The sequence below is a fragment of the Pipistrellus hanaki genome, assembly GCF_964339955.1.
Source record: "Pipistrellus hanaki genome assembly, chromosome: 12".
NCBI classification, from domain to species: Eukaryota; Metazoa; Chordata; class Mammalia; order Chiroptera; family Vespertilionidae; genus Pipistrellus; species Pipistrellus hanaki.
In genome coordinates, this window is record NC_140514.1 from 37,139,117 (window position 1) to 37,154,603 (window position 15,487).

The 15,487-nt window shown below is 40.0% G+C and overlaps 1 protein-coding gene across 7 annotated transcripts in view; it reads right to left on the reverse strand.

Annotated features, from left to right (window-relative positions):
• Positions 1-15,487, reverse strand: part of AAK1 (AP2 associated kinase 1) — a 135,914-nt gene that overhangs the window by 43,970 nt on the left and 76,457 nt on the right. For all 7 annotated transcript variants that reach the window (XM_084901186.1, XM_084901185.1, XM_084901184.1 and 4 more), the window contains exons 6-11: positions 13,820-13,941; positions 12,555-12,636; positions 11,912-12,044; positions 8,191-8,294; positions 5,427-5,506; positions 1,206-1,360 (exon numbers count right to left, since the gene is read on the reverse strand). In XM_084901186.1, the coding sequence (XP_084757312.1) occupies positions 1,206-1,360; positions 5,427-5,506; positions 8,191-8,294; positions 11,912-12,044; positions 12,555-12,636; positions 13,820-13,941 (676 nt within the window). The remainder of the gene's footprint in view (positions 1-1,205; positions 1,361-5,426; positions 5,507-8,190; positions 8,295-11,911; positions 12,045-12,554; positions 12,637-13,819; positions 13,942-15,487) is intronic.

The window sequence follows — 15,487 nt, forward strand, 5'->3', positions numbered from 1 at the left end:
CTCCTTTAGCCAGCATCTTGATTATCTACAAATTCAATTAGCCTTTGATGCTACTGTATATAAATACAATCTTTGTACTTGTTGGTATTCTTCAGAATAAAAGCATTCTTTGATGTTTTATATGTAGGTTGCACAATTATAGGCTGGCTGCCTTGTAAGTAAATGGCTACCAAATTCACCAAAAACAGCTTCCTGGTAAGGGAAGTGATGGCTGAATTCAGTTACTTGATAATTTGGATCAATCCTCTTTATGAAACAAACTTAGTCACCTCACCAGAAAGAGAATACCGAAGCATAGAGTAGTGACAGATACTTCAAGAAACAGAATTAGCCGAGACCGGTTTGGCTCAATGGTTAGAGCGTTGGCTTGGGGACTGAAGGGGCCCGGTTTGGATTCCGGTCCAGGGCATGTACCTTGGTTGCGGGCATATCCCCAGTAGGGGGTGTGCAAGAGGCAGCTGATAGATGACACTCTCTCATCGATGTTTCTAACTCTCTATCTCTCTCCCTTCCTCTCTGTACAAAATCAATAAAATATATATATATATATATATATATATATATATATATATATATCGATATTTTTTAAAAAGAGACAGAATTAAAGAAGCAATATCTAAAAGAGGTGTGTCGTGGTCTCTAGAGGCAAAGAAAAGTTTACAAAATAAAGAGGTGGCTAGGGATGAATGGACCAAGCCACAAAATTAGGGCCAAGACTAGAAAAAATAGAGACAACAGGCGTTGGTGGTCCTGGTGATCCCCTGCAGAATTCAATGACCGCTTCCCCTTTCACCAGCCTCATATAATTTCAATGGCAGCTCACCTCTTGGTCCTTAACGAAAACCATTCTTCTTTTCTTAATCCTCACCTGAGGATATCTTTTTAAATTGATTTTTAAAGAGAAAAGAACAGAGAGGGAGAAGGAGGGAAGAAAGAAGGGAGAGAACGATAGGTTACCTTCTGTATGAGCCCAGACCAGGGCTCAAATCCTCAACCTAAGAATGTTCCCTGAACAGGAATCGAACCAGCAACCTTTTGGTGTATAGACCAGCGCTCCAACAACTGAGCCACCTGGCCAGGGCAGAAAACTATTATTCTTTATGTGGCTCTGTATTCCATTCCTGAAGCAAAATCAGGCTTTCCAAGACTTCTCATTATCCAGGATAACAAAGAGGTACCAAGTTTCAAAGCCCCTAGGAACTGACCTGCAGCCTGAGGTGGGGGCTGAACCGTGGCCCTCTTTCGAGGTGTCAGGGCTGGCTGGATGGGAAGGATTCCTGGGTTTGGCTGAGTCTGCCCAGCTTTAGGCCTCTGGCGGGGTGCAATGGAAGTCTCTGTGGTGGGAATGGGATCTGTCAGTCTAGAAGAGGAAAAGAAAAAACAAAAATTCTTATTAATGTGTGAGAAAATAGAGGAGGGGCAGAGTATATGATGTATTAGCTTTGTTCTCCACACTCATCCAAACCTTCTAGATCTGCTTAATCAACATTTCCCAGCAGGCATTCTGTGTTACTGGATGTTATAAATAAAGGTTTCATGGAAAAATGTTTTAATATTTCAGCAGAACCTTTCATGTGTATAGAGAACCTCAAAGAAAGCACTGAATAGAATACAGTGTTTCTCAAATCTATTTGACCTTGTGGCCCTTTTACTTAACACTTCCTGGAATTTCCCAGAATACACTTTGGATGATGATGTAAAGAGGGGTTTGAAGCAGGTGGTTTTCAGATGTAGAGAGAACTCAAACTTGGTTAGAACTAGCTGTCAAAATGGTCTCTCTATTGTAAAAAGTATGCAAATAAATTAATCCAATAAGGGAATTAAAAAGAAATATTCAAGTTGCAAATTGAATGCAAATTATTCAAGTTGAAATATTTGGGGAGTGTGACAGGAACTCCACTTCCTCCAATACACGTATTTATTTTTTCCCATGGTAATATAATATTTATCTCGGCCACCTATAGTAAAAAGCAAATTGCACAGTCTCTCTTATAATCAGGTGTGGCCATATGTCTAAGTTCTGGCCTTACCTGTGATATACACAGATTGTTATGTGGCAGTTGCTAGAAACCTTAAGAAATAACTGGTACATGCCCTTTGTCTCTCTTCTTCTTTGGTCATTCCTTGATCCTGCTGCTTGGAACAGGGATGCTGCCATACTGGTCCATGAGGTCATGGCCACAGCCTGAGGGATGGTAGAGTGGTAAGGATGAAGAAGCCCGGGCACCTGAGAACTTGGTGGAGCAGAACTACCACTATCAGCCCTGGACTACTTACCCCAGACTCTATTTACTTCAAGAAAAAAAACAAACACTATCTTACATAAGCCACTGTAATTTTGGAGTTTCTGTAAATCAGAGCCAAATCTAACCCAAATTAATATGGGGAGGACTGTTGTATGGTCTGCTTTCTTCTTGTGATGGTGACTTCCATTCATTAGAGCAGTCCAGGTAGCAGGCCAACTCAAATCAGAGTGGTTGTCCTTTGAAAATGTACTTTAAGGAGTATAGTTGACTGCAGTTAAAGCCAAAATAAACGAGTTTCGTGGATATTTCCAAAATATGCCTGGCACAGCCTCCATGAAATGCAAAACAGGAAGCAAAGCAACTGGCCTCATGTCCTTCCCTGTGACATACCTCCATGGCTTTTCACTAGTATCCGGCTAGAGCAGTGATTTTTCAACCTTTATTCATCCATGGCACATGTAAACCAATTATTAAAATTCTGTAGCACACCCAGAAATATATTATGTTTTTGTCCGATCTGACTAAAAATTAATTTTGATTCATTCATACCAGATGGCTGTTGTTGTGTTGGCTGTTGTCATTTTTTTTTTTTTACTTGACAATCTAAGGCAAAAGAGGTCAGTGGACTTCTCCTAAAGGTAATAATATCTTAAGAGACTTCTCCTAAAGGTAATATATCCTATATAGTCAGGTATTGCATGTTTTTAAAATTCCTGCAGTACAATGGCTGAAAATCACTGTGCTAGAAAGAAGCTCTTGTAGTGGGAAGAGAACTGATAATATAAAAGCGATCATATTTGGGGAGGCTATAACCTGGGGCAGGGAGGTGGAAAGGGAAATGGGACAGATGTTGAGAAAAGTGTAAGAAAGATAAAGCCAAGGGTCAGAACTTAAACAGACTTTAGGAGAAAAACAAATGTTAAAAACTCCCACACTGGACTTCTCCTAAACGTAATAACATCTTAGAGACCCTGGGATTTAGAGTGAAATAAAATTATACTTGAGCACTAGCTCCTTACCTACCAACTGCATAACAATGGGCACATCATTTAACCTCTTTTAGCTTTGGGTCCCTTTTATGTAAAATGGAGGAAACAATACCTATATCATGAGGTGGATGTGAATATCAAATGCAACAATGATTGTGAAACCTTTTATAAAATGCAGAGTGTTAAACTATCAGTTTGTATGGGTCACAATATGCTGCGAAAAAATACAGACTGAGAAACCAGGAGACCTGACTCTGAGTTGTCTTTTCTAGGTGATCTTGGACAAATCACATAAGGTACAGAGTATAAAGAGTGTGGATGCTGGAGGTCTGGTTCTTTTACTAACCCCATAGTGATGAACTGCCTGGGGCACCTTACAATTCTGAGTCTGTTTCCACATCTATAAAGTGATAACAACAAAAACCTCCTAAGTTTGTTTTAAAGGGGGGTGGGAAAAGCCATCTTATTTGTGTAAAGTACCTAGTAAGGTATTTGGCATGTAAGATGCCTCAATGGATAGTGGCCACTTTAAAAAGAGTTAGAAAGAAAAACGCACCTGTTAGGATTGGGGAGTAAATACAAAAATGCAAATGAAATTATTGTAAATTATAGATAGGATGACTTAGACCCAAATCTCTTGGCTGTCAGTTCTGTGTATTCTCACAGCATTATTGAGGTCCATACAAACTAACATTTTGGGCACTCTACAGTTTATAAAACAGCTGCACAGCCATTTATGCATTTGATGTTCACATCTGCCTTATGACATAGATACTATTTTATCCATCTTCACAACAGAGAACCACTCAAATGTTAACCGTTATCATTTTTACAAATGTGTGTGCTTTGTTGGAAGAGATCATTGCTTAGCTCAGTTCATACCATGTTTGGATCTAGTACAGAAGGCCATAAACTCAAATACTAAACTATTAAATTAGTCCCAGAAGCAATTCCCAGAGGTGAGCATGGCAGACTTAAGCAAGAAATAAACAGACTGCAGAGTAACAATATGAATACAGTTTGCTAAATTTGTAAAAAACCGAAGTCTCATTACTTTACAGCCACATCTGCAGGCATTCTATAAATATTTAAGAATTTTTCAAAATGTAGAAGTTATTTTTCTGTTCTATAAAAATTCACATATTCCCATCTAAGGTATTTTGTTGATAATTTGCTGCTAAGGTTTCCTTGCCAAGGGAGTGTGGTAGAAAAAGAGGGGTATAAAAGTCTCTGGGACTACCCTTAGAATTTGCCATTGGGAAGGTAGAGCAGTCAGGAGGATGTGACCTGCACACCTTCATATACAAGGGGTATGAAAGACCATGCACCCCAGCTGCTGTGCTCTGAAATCCACTGCTACTGTAGTGTTTGCCCCGAGGGCATGCTTCCCATAGGCTGCCCCAGTCATACTATCCCAGCCACAGGGATATTAAGGCAGACCAGGTCCTGGGACATCGGAGTCTCCTCTGGTAGCTGGCTTTGACTCGAGGATTCCCCTTTGGAGAACCTTCCTTAAATTGTGTGGCAATTTTTAGGTCACTTCCACCCAACTTTCCCCTGCTTCTCTCTAGATCAGACTTACATCGCCTTCTGATGGCTCTCCTAGCCTTCCCTGGCTCCCTCCCTATTTCCTCTCAGGCATTTCCCCAAATAAAATACTAGCTTCTTTAGTCCTCTCTTACCATCTGTGTCTTGGAAGACCCTAGGTTTCATAGAATGTGATTAAGTAAGATCTACAGTTTCTTTGGCAGTTTCATGGACTCAGTGCTTTGACCTGTACTTGCCTAATGTGGCCAGGGGCTTAGTGAGTAAAAAGGAAAGGAAGGTAGAGGATTAGGGTGCTGAAGGAGGCTAAACAAAGGCCAGGACATCTGTTTAGGACACTCCTGTATTAGTAATATTTATAAAGTCTATTGTTGCCTCATCTCTGAATGTTCCTGTGCCTAATTCCAAGCAAGGGAAACAGCTGTGGAGTTTTTCATTCTCTTTCAAACGTAGATCATTGTATTTCATTACATTCCTTCTTGCACTCCCAAAGGATAGCTTCCGCTTACAGGAGATAGAGCTTGCTTTCTTGAGCTGGGCAGCCCCTTGGCCATGGCAGTTGAAGAATCAAGAAATACAAGGCACCCTCCTTCCTCTGCTACTGAGGCAATGGAGCACAACAGGTGCTCACCTAGGCATTGCTTACCTGGCCTTTGGCTGGGTCTTCTTAGCAGCTGCCTCGCTGGCTTTCACTGGCTCAGGAAGCTTTGTAGGAATGGGCGAGTTCTATACAATTGGGAAACAAAATTTAAAAAGAACATCATATATTTCTTTGTAGAAGAATGATCACCATGATTAGGCTGATGGAAATATGTATTGGGTTTTTCCAGAGTGGCTTCTGGACCCTGATCTCTGGTAGAGAGAAGGGAAGTTTACCAAAAGCATATCCCACTAGCCTCAGCCCCAGTCAGGGAGACAAAAGTATCAGAGAAGAGGACAGAGCAACCCCCAAGAAGAACATTCCCCTGCCAGCATTCTCAGCCTTTTTTTTTTTTTTTTTTTAATGTTTTTATTGGTTTTAGAGAGAGAGGGAGAGGGATAGAGAGAGAGAAACGTCGGTAAGAGAGAGACCCGTCATCAATCAGCTGCCTTCAGCATATATACCCACTGGGGATTGAGCCTGTAACCCAGGCATGTGACCTGACCAGAAATTGAACCCACCATCTCTTGGTTCCTGGGTTGGATGTTCAACCACTGAGCCAGGCCGGCCAGGCCATTCTCAGCCTTTTGTATGGCTAAGGTCACTGGGGTTTGATGTCAGTATCCTTCTCTCCTTAAAGCACAGCTTAGAAGTGAGGTTATGATAGGAGTAAAAGAGATGTCTATAACCAATATTACTTTAAACATTTAAGAAAATATATTTTTATTGATTTCAGAGAGGAAGAGAAAGGGAGATATAGAAACATCAATAATGAGAGAGAATCATTGGTTGGCTGCATCCTGCATGCCCCACACTGGGGATTCAGCCCGTAATCCGGGTTTGTGCCCTGACTGGGAATCAAACTGTGACTTCCTGATTGATGCTCAATCACTGAGACACGCCACTGGGCTTTATTACCATTTAAGTTCTCAGCTAGATATTAGAGAAGTCAGAGCTGACTAGTTTGCCCAACCTTCTAGTTAGAATGCTTGGAGAAAACCACAGCCACAGTGTGTCTAGTTGCTGAGCCAGCACCTCTTTCTGGCACATGAGGCACTATTCAGTCCACAAGCATTCCTCGAACTTGGATTCTGCACCATCCATCCAACACCACCTCTCCAGGGAGCACTAGCTGTCCCTAACCACAAGACCACTGTTTACCACTGCTGAGCAAACAGCAAATGACTTGGGACTTGTGAAGCTGACTTATACACGTTAAGCGCCCAGCCTGTTTGGTCTTCCGGACGGAAAGTGCACTGTCAGTCACTGGTGACTGACATGGCCCTTAACGTATTAAAAACTGGTTGAATGCTTCCAATTATATTTAATAGTATTTAACTTTATGAATGGGAAAATGGGATAGTGAAAGAAAACACGGTCATGTTAGATCACTGTCCGGTATCCCGTTTATTCTGGGAAACATGACAAAGGGAATACTAGTAATGAAACTGGCTTTTAAAAGGATGTCTCATTTCCTTCACATTTTTAGGTGGTGGGAATTTTTGCAGAAAATGTCTCCTAGCTTCTCTTTCACCCCCCAAGTGTTCATTTCCCAAGGGAGAAGGTGTAACTTATTTTACTGGTAAGACTAGGAGAAAAAGGTGAGCTTGTTTGGCTCCCTATGCTCTCCCCCTCCTTTAGTGAAAAGCCTGTCTCTCAGGAATCAGGTGCTCATTGCTCAGTCATGAGGCTCTTATGTTAGGGATCTGGTCAAGCTATGTTATCAGACTCAATCTTATTAGTGATAAAGCCAATATTCTGAGCTCCATCTGAATGACTGCCACATCTGATCCAAAGGTGGGAGTGAAAGTGGAATGTTATTTATCAGCTCCCAAAATGACATTAGAAGTTCATTACTGGAGAAGCAGGCAAGAAAATTTCAGATCAGAACTTGAGACGACATCCATTAGTACAATATTCAATAAAGTTGAATCGTACTATGACCAGATAAATATGCCAAGACTGTAATAAAAAGGGTGTTTTCAAGAACTATACTCTGATACTGAGAATGCAGAGTTTAGGATTAAAAGTGTAGAAAACAGCTGAGACCGGTTTGGCTCAGTGGATAGAGCGTCGGCCTGCGGACTGAAAGGTCCCAGGTTCGATTCCGGTCAAGGGCATGTACCTTGGCTGCAGGCACATCCCCAGTAGGGGGTGTGCAAGAGGCAGCTGATCGATGTTTCTTTCTCATCGATGTTTCTAACTCTCTATCCTTCTCTTGTCCTCTCTGTAAAAAATCAATAAAATATACATTTTTTTTTTTAAAGTGTAGAAAACATTCTGATGGGAGAGGGTAGAGGAAAAAGAGTGTGAACCACAGGTGGCCAACAGCAGAAGCAAAGTCAAAAAAGTTCTGCTACAGTGAAGGAGAAAAGGGACAAGGGGCTTCAGTTCCAATTGGTGTGGCAGCACATCCAGGCCTTGTCTCAGGAAAGCAGCTGCCTAACCATGTCTAGGTAAACGTAATAAACTCTTAGTGAACTGTGAAAATCAGCAAGACCATAGTTTGGTCAATCTTCACCCAAAGTGTTCAACTCGATCCCTAGGGTTTTTTGTTTTTCCCCAGTGTAATTACCTCAGTTTTATAATTAAATTCTATGGGATAAATGGATTCTGTTTTATAGCAATTGCTTCTTAGCAACTTGCTTGAATGAGCCCTACTAGATAAAGCAAGGGACATCTATATTCATTAAACAGCAGATTAACACCCCAAATATTCTAGATGACAATTAATAATGTTTGCTTCCCTCAAAAAGCACCTTTCACATACCTGAACATTTGGAATCGGGCATTCTTTCTTGAGTAGTTTGAATGAGAAGTAGGAGACCTGATAAATATCCGGCCTTTTGTCAGGGTCTGGTTCCAACATATACCCTAAGAAAAACAAATGTTACCTCATTTAATAATATCCTAACAGTTATTACGTTAGCTAGGAAGCAATCTTTTTTCCTCATAAAAGTCCAATTTGTCCTTTTCCTCCCTTCTCAGAAAGGGAAGTTCACACTTTACTAAAATGTTAAATATCTACAAGAAAACAACAAAGTTTTAAAATTATAACAAAGATACTTGAAGTTCACACTCTGCGTTCTGCACAACAGGGACTCAAACCCTCAATATGGAAGTTACTACCTTCATATTCTGGGACCTAGGAAGTTACTTGGTCTTGCTTCTGGCCTCCTTAGTTCATATGATCTTGCTAAACAAGTGATTATCTTGCTAAACAAGTGACTATCTTGATAACTATAACCGAAACTTAAATTTTATAACTTACTATTTTTTTGTTGGAGATTTAAGCTAGTTTCAAGACAAAGAAATCCAAAAATTACAAATATATCTCTACTTTTACCATTATCTGTAGATCACTTGTCTGGTTCTAGGTGCCCTTTCAGAAACTGATAAGATCCATAGTGGAAAAAAATCTTTCTTTAAGACACACAAACACTCACATATACAGTACATACAAACAATAATGCAAGGCCATATATTGTTTAAGAAAGCAAACGAATGGTTTAGACTAGGGGTGTCGAACTCAATCAGAGAAGGGGCCAAAATCTAAAATCCAGCCTAAATCGCGGGCCGAATGGTTTACTGAACAGTCATAAACTGACAATGTCATAAACTGACAGCGGAGTGCAGTGATGACAGCGCGGTGCGGGCCACATTGCAAGGCCTGGCGGGCTGGATTTGGCCCGCGGGCCTTGTGTTTGACACATGTGGTTTAGACACTACATTCAGAAAAAAATTGATCAGGCTGCTGTCTTGTGAAGGGCTTGCAGAAGAGGCAGGACTTGAGCTGGTCCTTGAAGCCAGGGAAGAATTTAGTTAGTCGGGGTAAAGCACAGAAAAAGACATTCCAGATGAGAGAAAAGTCTGAGCAAAGATGAACTTGGAGAAAGTAAAAAATGCCTTGCTACAAGGAAATAGAGGAGCCAGAAGGCCAGGGCATAGATTTTCTTGTCAGAAAGTACAGGCAATAAGGCTGGTGGGTGGGATGGGACCAGAGTATGAAGGATCTTAAATGCCAAACTAAGAGTATGAGCCCTACTGTGGCCATTAAGTTACTGAACAAGCACATGATAGGGTGGTATTTTACAAGATTAATCTTGTGGTGAAGGTATGCTTGATTGACTGAAGAAAGAGGGGGAGGCTATGGGCAATCCACTACTAAAGCCATAAGCTGACAGAGCTTGTACTGTACATAGAGTAGGATCTCGGTTCTCAAAGTTAATTCACTCCCCAAAGCGGTTCAAGAAGCAATGTGATAGAAAACTGAATCATTTTTTCCCATTAGAAATAATGTAAATTGAATTAATCTGTTCCAGACCCCCAAATGATTCTCTGTCTTAACCTTTTTTATATATAGTACATGTCTAATGTACTGTTTAATCTTTAAACAAACATTTCTTTCCTTACATTTATTGAACCACCCCTACCAGCCTTAAGTGAATCACTTTCAGCACTCATTTCACAGGTGCAGCCTCTTTGCTTTTTCTCATCTCATTGCCTCAGAAATGCTATCACTGAATGCAGTCACCAGCTAACTGCTTTTTCCTTATCCAAATCAACAAGTTTTTCTACCTCTTCAACTGTTTGTGATCTTTGTTTTGTGAGCAACATCAGCATTGGGATGGTCTCTTTATGTTTTAAAATTGTGCTAATTTTACCAGCAACAAAAGCAACACACACACACACACACACACACACACACACACACACACACACATTATCCACAGCACAATTTCCTGAGATGTTTAACAATGCAGGTTTAGTGGTTTAGAAATAAACTGACTCACATTCTCTCCTTTGTTTGTGGCCTGAGAGATGCTTTTTGTCATGCAGATGTATCAGCACGAAAGGGTTGTCAGGTAGAGAACTGAAGTTTTGTTCAAAAAACAGAGACTTTTTTCCCCCCCGCCATGAACAACTTGGTCAAAAACCAGAATTTTTTTAGATGGGAGATGTTTGAGAACTGAGGCTTTACTGAGCTATTGTTTCAGCTCAGTAATGGAGAATGGAGAGAACAAAATGATGATGGGAAATGCCAAAGAAAGAACCTAATGCCATTTAGGAAATACTCCCTCTCTCTGGGTAGGCAAACCCAAAGAGAACCTTAAATTTTAGTCACCTAGGCTTTATTGGTGACACCATTAACAGAAATTGAAAAGAGAGGGGAACCTTGAATTGGTAGTAAAAGGGGGTGGGGAAATGGCAATGAATTTAATTTTAGACATATCAGTTTAGGGTGACAAAAGAACCATCAAAAAGTTTGTAAATTGAAGTAAATCAGAGTTTAGTCAAGATGTCATTCATAGAGTTGTTTTTCCTAATATGAATTTTCTGCACAAATGTTAAAAAGAAAAAAATGAGTTACAAAAAAATCCGATCATTCTAGCATCAAATTGGAACATTTTCTCGTATTTCCTTCCAATCTCATTTAAATAACTGCAATTCTAGAACAGACCTAACACTTTACCTCTGAAAATCATCCAATAACCATTAAATGACTTATCCCATTCCTTTAAATACCCTCCTTCACTTTTTTGTCAATAAATGGAAGAGGCTGATTAAAAAAATTGGCATAATGGAATGGATAGTCACTTAAAAACTGTTAACTTGGATAAATTACCTCTACTTTCCTCATTTGCATAAAACGGAGATAATTCATTTGTTGTAAAAGGTTTTAAGAATTAAATGAAGTATAAACTATATAAAAGTAGGCCTTCAAAAAATGTCAGATGCTTCGCCCACATTGGCTTCTATTTTCTTCAGAGCATCCCCACTCCCCACTTAGGACCCAAACTGGGTTGCTCAGGAATTATAATCCATAATGGTTAAAATTTAGATGCTACATGTGTTCACTGATATAAAAAATAATAAAAATAATCTGTTTCTTTAGCTTTTTTAGTACAGAGGCTTATACAAAGATTATTTGGTCTACCATCTGGTTAATGAACATTAGTACATATGCTTACTCCGATAATGCAAAAAAGTGGGGAATTTAAAAAACATTTAAAGCACTGAGTTTAAATACTTGTTATCAAAATCCAGTGATTAACCTAAATGAGAGAAAAACCTAGTTCCATAGAGTTATAGTCTTAATTATATATTCACTCCAGCCAATGCACTGCCATCATTTGAATTGCTTCCAGTTTGGCAAAGATGAATTTCTCATTACTTGATGACTCAGCTGGACTCCTTTGGTACCAAAGCCTATAAAACAGACTACAAGAGAACAGAGCAGTACTACATTGCTCAAAGTACAGTTAGGATTTCTGCTCAGGTGGCTGGCTTAGGTGTAAAACAGAGTTTAGATTTCTAGCAAAAAACAACAAACCACTCCTCTCACTGGTTACCTTTATATTATGTTTGAGTAACCAACCATTATCAACCGACTTCTTTATCTTTGCATCCAACCTACCAGTCCCTTTACCCTCCAATTCATTCCTAGAGATTAACGATAAAAATATAAAACTAGATACTTGAGTACTTACTAATTAAGCAGTGCATGTCTTGGGAATATCGAGAGTTATCAGGAATTGTGAAGTTTCCATCACATATTGCCACTTGACTCTCCCCAAATGGCAAAGTGAAATAGCATAATTTATACAATAAACATCCAAGAGCCTAAGAAAAAATAAAGAAAAGCAGATTGCTACTAGTGGTGTATTTACCATAACATAAATGGGTCTACTGAGTGATATATTTACTAGCAGATATAAAAATTATATACTATTATTAACCTATTAACAATTTGAATTTAGAGCCCAACACCACTATTAAACTGCTGAGTTACATTATTTCTACTATCATTACCAAATTGAGCTCTAATAAAGAACAAGTATTTCAGCTGTTTTGTTCTTAAGAATTAGTATCACATATGTGACAGCCATCTGAATAATGGGCAGGTCACCTGAATAATTCTCACAGAGCTCTCAAGTCGTTTTCTTTCACATGCTTAAAGAAGCAATGGTTGGTTACCTCGGGTTAAGATTAACCTCTAAGAATAACCTCGAGAGATAAGTAAACAACAAGTTGCCACAGTGGCCACCCTTGCTATGGCAGTCTGGATGAAACTTGGGAGGTTACAGTCAAGACTGCTGATATCTGAGATGTGGATAGGTTAGTTGAACCTACCCAAATGTCTGCCTTCGTAGTGATGATTTTGCCACTGTACAGGTTGACCATTTCTGGTGCTCGATAGGATAGCGTTGTGTATCTACAATCAAAAGATTCATTTTTTGTTAAACATGTCAATGACGTAACGACCAGGGGTAGCAGAAATACTTCATATATAAGCTCCCTGGGAGCAATCTGTAGAAGAGAGTATGAAATATTAGTGCAGATAAAATAAAAGGCTGTCCTTGGTACACGGCCGTGGCCCTCTAGCGGCAGTCCTGCTCAAGAGCATGTGGGGACCCAGACACTGTGGCATTAAATAAACTCCAAAAGCAATTTTTCTTGGGTCCTCAAATAACAAAATTTCCTCCTATAAATCAGTGGTTTGATATTATATTTTGCTGGTATGTTTTTAAAAATTGTAATCCCTTTTAATGTGACTTGACACAGAAATATAATACTGGCTAGGATGCTGGAGAACAGCAGAAAATGGGCCCTGGCTGGGGTGGGGGGTGGGTGGATCTTCGTGGGTGGACTGGGGTTGAAACAACAGTGACTTGTGCTGCTTGAGTCTCTAGAGCCCAGAGGGTACTTGGTTTAGGTGTCCACTAGGGTTTTGCATCACAAGTTTTCCTGGCCCAGGCTTCATTGTCAGGGTTGTGATGCAGGAAAGGACAAAAAGGATCAGGATATGAGTGGGCATGCTAGACTGCTGATTTATTAGTAGTAGTAATAGTGAGTGCTGTTGCCTGTAAAAATCTAACACTTTGGACAACAGGAAAAATGGGTCAGGTTCTTACTGGAGTCATATAACCAAAGAAGCTTTTTTCCTCATGAATGTCAGTGACTCAATATCTGTAGAGACTTCAATAGCCCTACTCAGCCCTCCATCTACTGCAGGTGAGTTCCTTATAAGAAGAAAGGAATACAAAGCAAGTTAGGGTTCAGTAAAACTGTACCCAACAGACTAATGACATCAGGGATGTTTTATTTCTATGATGTGTGTACTATTCAGCTTTTTAAGGGCAATACGACATAAATAAAAATATCTATATTCAATTACCATAGGCCCGTTGCTAAAGTATATCAGAGTTTTCATTTTACTCTATTAATCAATAATTATAACCCCCCTCCAAATTCTCCATTTAAAATCAAATAAGCCAACTACCAGCATAATTATCTAAGAAGAGGAACAAACTGACTACCGTCCTTGCCATCCCACCCTGATCTTCTCATCCATAGGCTGAAAGCTGCTGATCTCCAAGAAAGAAGGAAAATCTTACTTCTTAATCTCATCTTCCACTGCATTCACTCCTTCAGCTTGCGGATTCTGGAATTTGTTGGTGGCACTTCCAAAGTCACACAAGACGTAGTGGCCTCGGTCATGCAAGAGGATATTTTCAACCTGAAAAACATTCCCCAATCATTCATTCCAAGATGTCACTTGTAATGTGTGTGAAATTTTGGATCTCATTAACATAAATATTATTTTTATCTTTGATAATCCCATTAATGTGCACTCTCTATCAACAGAGGTCATCCCAAGTGGAATAAAACAAGATGCACAGCAACAGGGGAAAATGAGAGTGGAGAGGGCAAAAAGAGGCAACTCCACATGGGGAAGCAAGAGTCTCAGTTTTCTGTTTCCAGGCTCATTTCTTACCTCTGTAGAAACAGTCCTTTTATTTTCAAGCCTTTGCATCTTTTAAATACACACACACACACACACATATATTTTTTTAATTGATTTTACAGAGGAAGGAAAAGGGAGAGAGAGATAGAAACATCAATGATGAGAATCATCAATCAGTTGCCTCCTACACACCCCACACCAGGGATGGAGCCCGCACTTGTGCATGTGCCCTGACTAGGAATCAAACCATGACCTTCCTGGTTTATTCACTGACACTCAACCACTGAGCCACACCAGCTGGGCAGCCTTTGTCTCTTTTGTCATGTTCTTTTATCAGTCTTGAATGCTCTCTCTGATTCCCCCACTTTTACCCAGCTACCAAAATCCTATTCCTCTTTCAAACTCTAGTTTAAATGCTGCCTCTTCTTTGAAGCCTTCTACAGGCCCCCAATCAGACAAATATCAATCCTTCCCTATGATCCATCAGTACTTTGTTCTTCCTGATATCAATTATTTCACTTGGGCCTTGTAAAAACATACATCAATTTCTTTACTACAAGAGGTTAGAATTTTCAGAATTAATAAATATTTGCTATATTTTAGTTAATTCTCAAAGTGACTCAAGAGCTATGGGAAAACGTGCAGTATTATCCTTGTCTTTTTATAGATGAATTCTTTGGGCAGTTCTGGATAGAATGGGACTTACAAAGTCTAGTACCTAGTAAAATTCTGGTATCAAAGGAGTCTGTCAGTAAAATAACAACTCCAAAAACCACGAGCACTACTGTACTCAAGACATATTAATTTTGGTATAGGTAAACTTGAGACAGCATAAGGACCTGAGCCAGGAGCCCGAGAATACCAGATGGCCCGATGAAAAACCACATAGCTGGAGAGACCCTGATGCCAGAACTCCAAAGATGCCAAAAGGCCAGATAAGTTCACACAAGAATGTCACACACTCCCCCCCTACGCCCCCCCCCCCCCCCCCCCAAAAAAGGTCACCACTCCTCACTGTGGCAGGAACAGCACTGTGCTGGTCACTGGTACTGCAAAGAAAACTGGAAACATGGGACTGAACACATTATGGGCTGGCGCTCTTATGAATGGGGAGATGAGATAAGGCTGGGCCTTGGAGGAGTGAAGGCCTTAGAAAAGTGGAACTAGTAACAGGAACAAAGGCACAGAGGCAGGCACGATAATAACAATGGTATCAGCAAATAATAGCACTTACTATGTGCTAGACACTGCTCCATGCACTTTTACCTATAGTATTTCATGAAATTCTTACAAAGCCTTTTGTCCCCACTTGGATGAG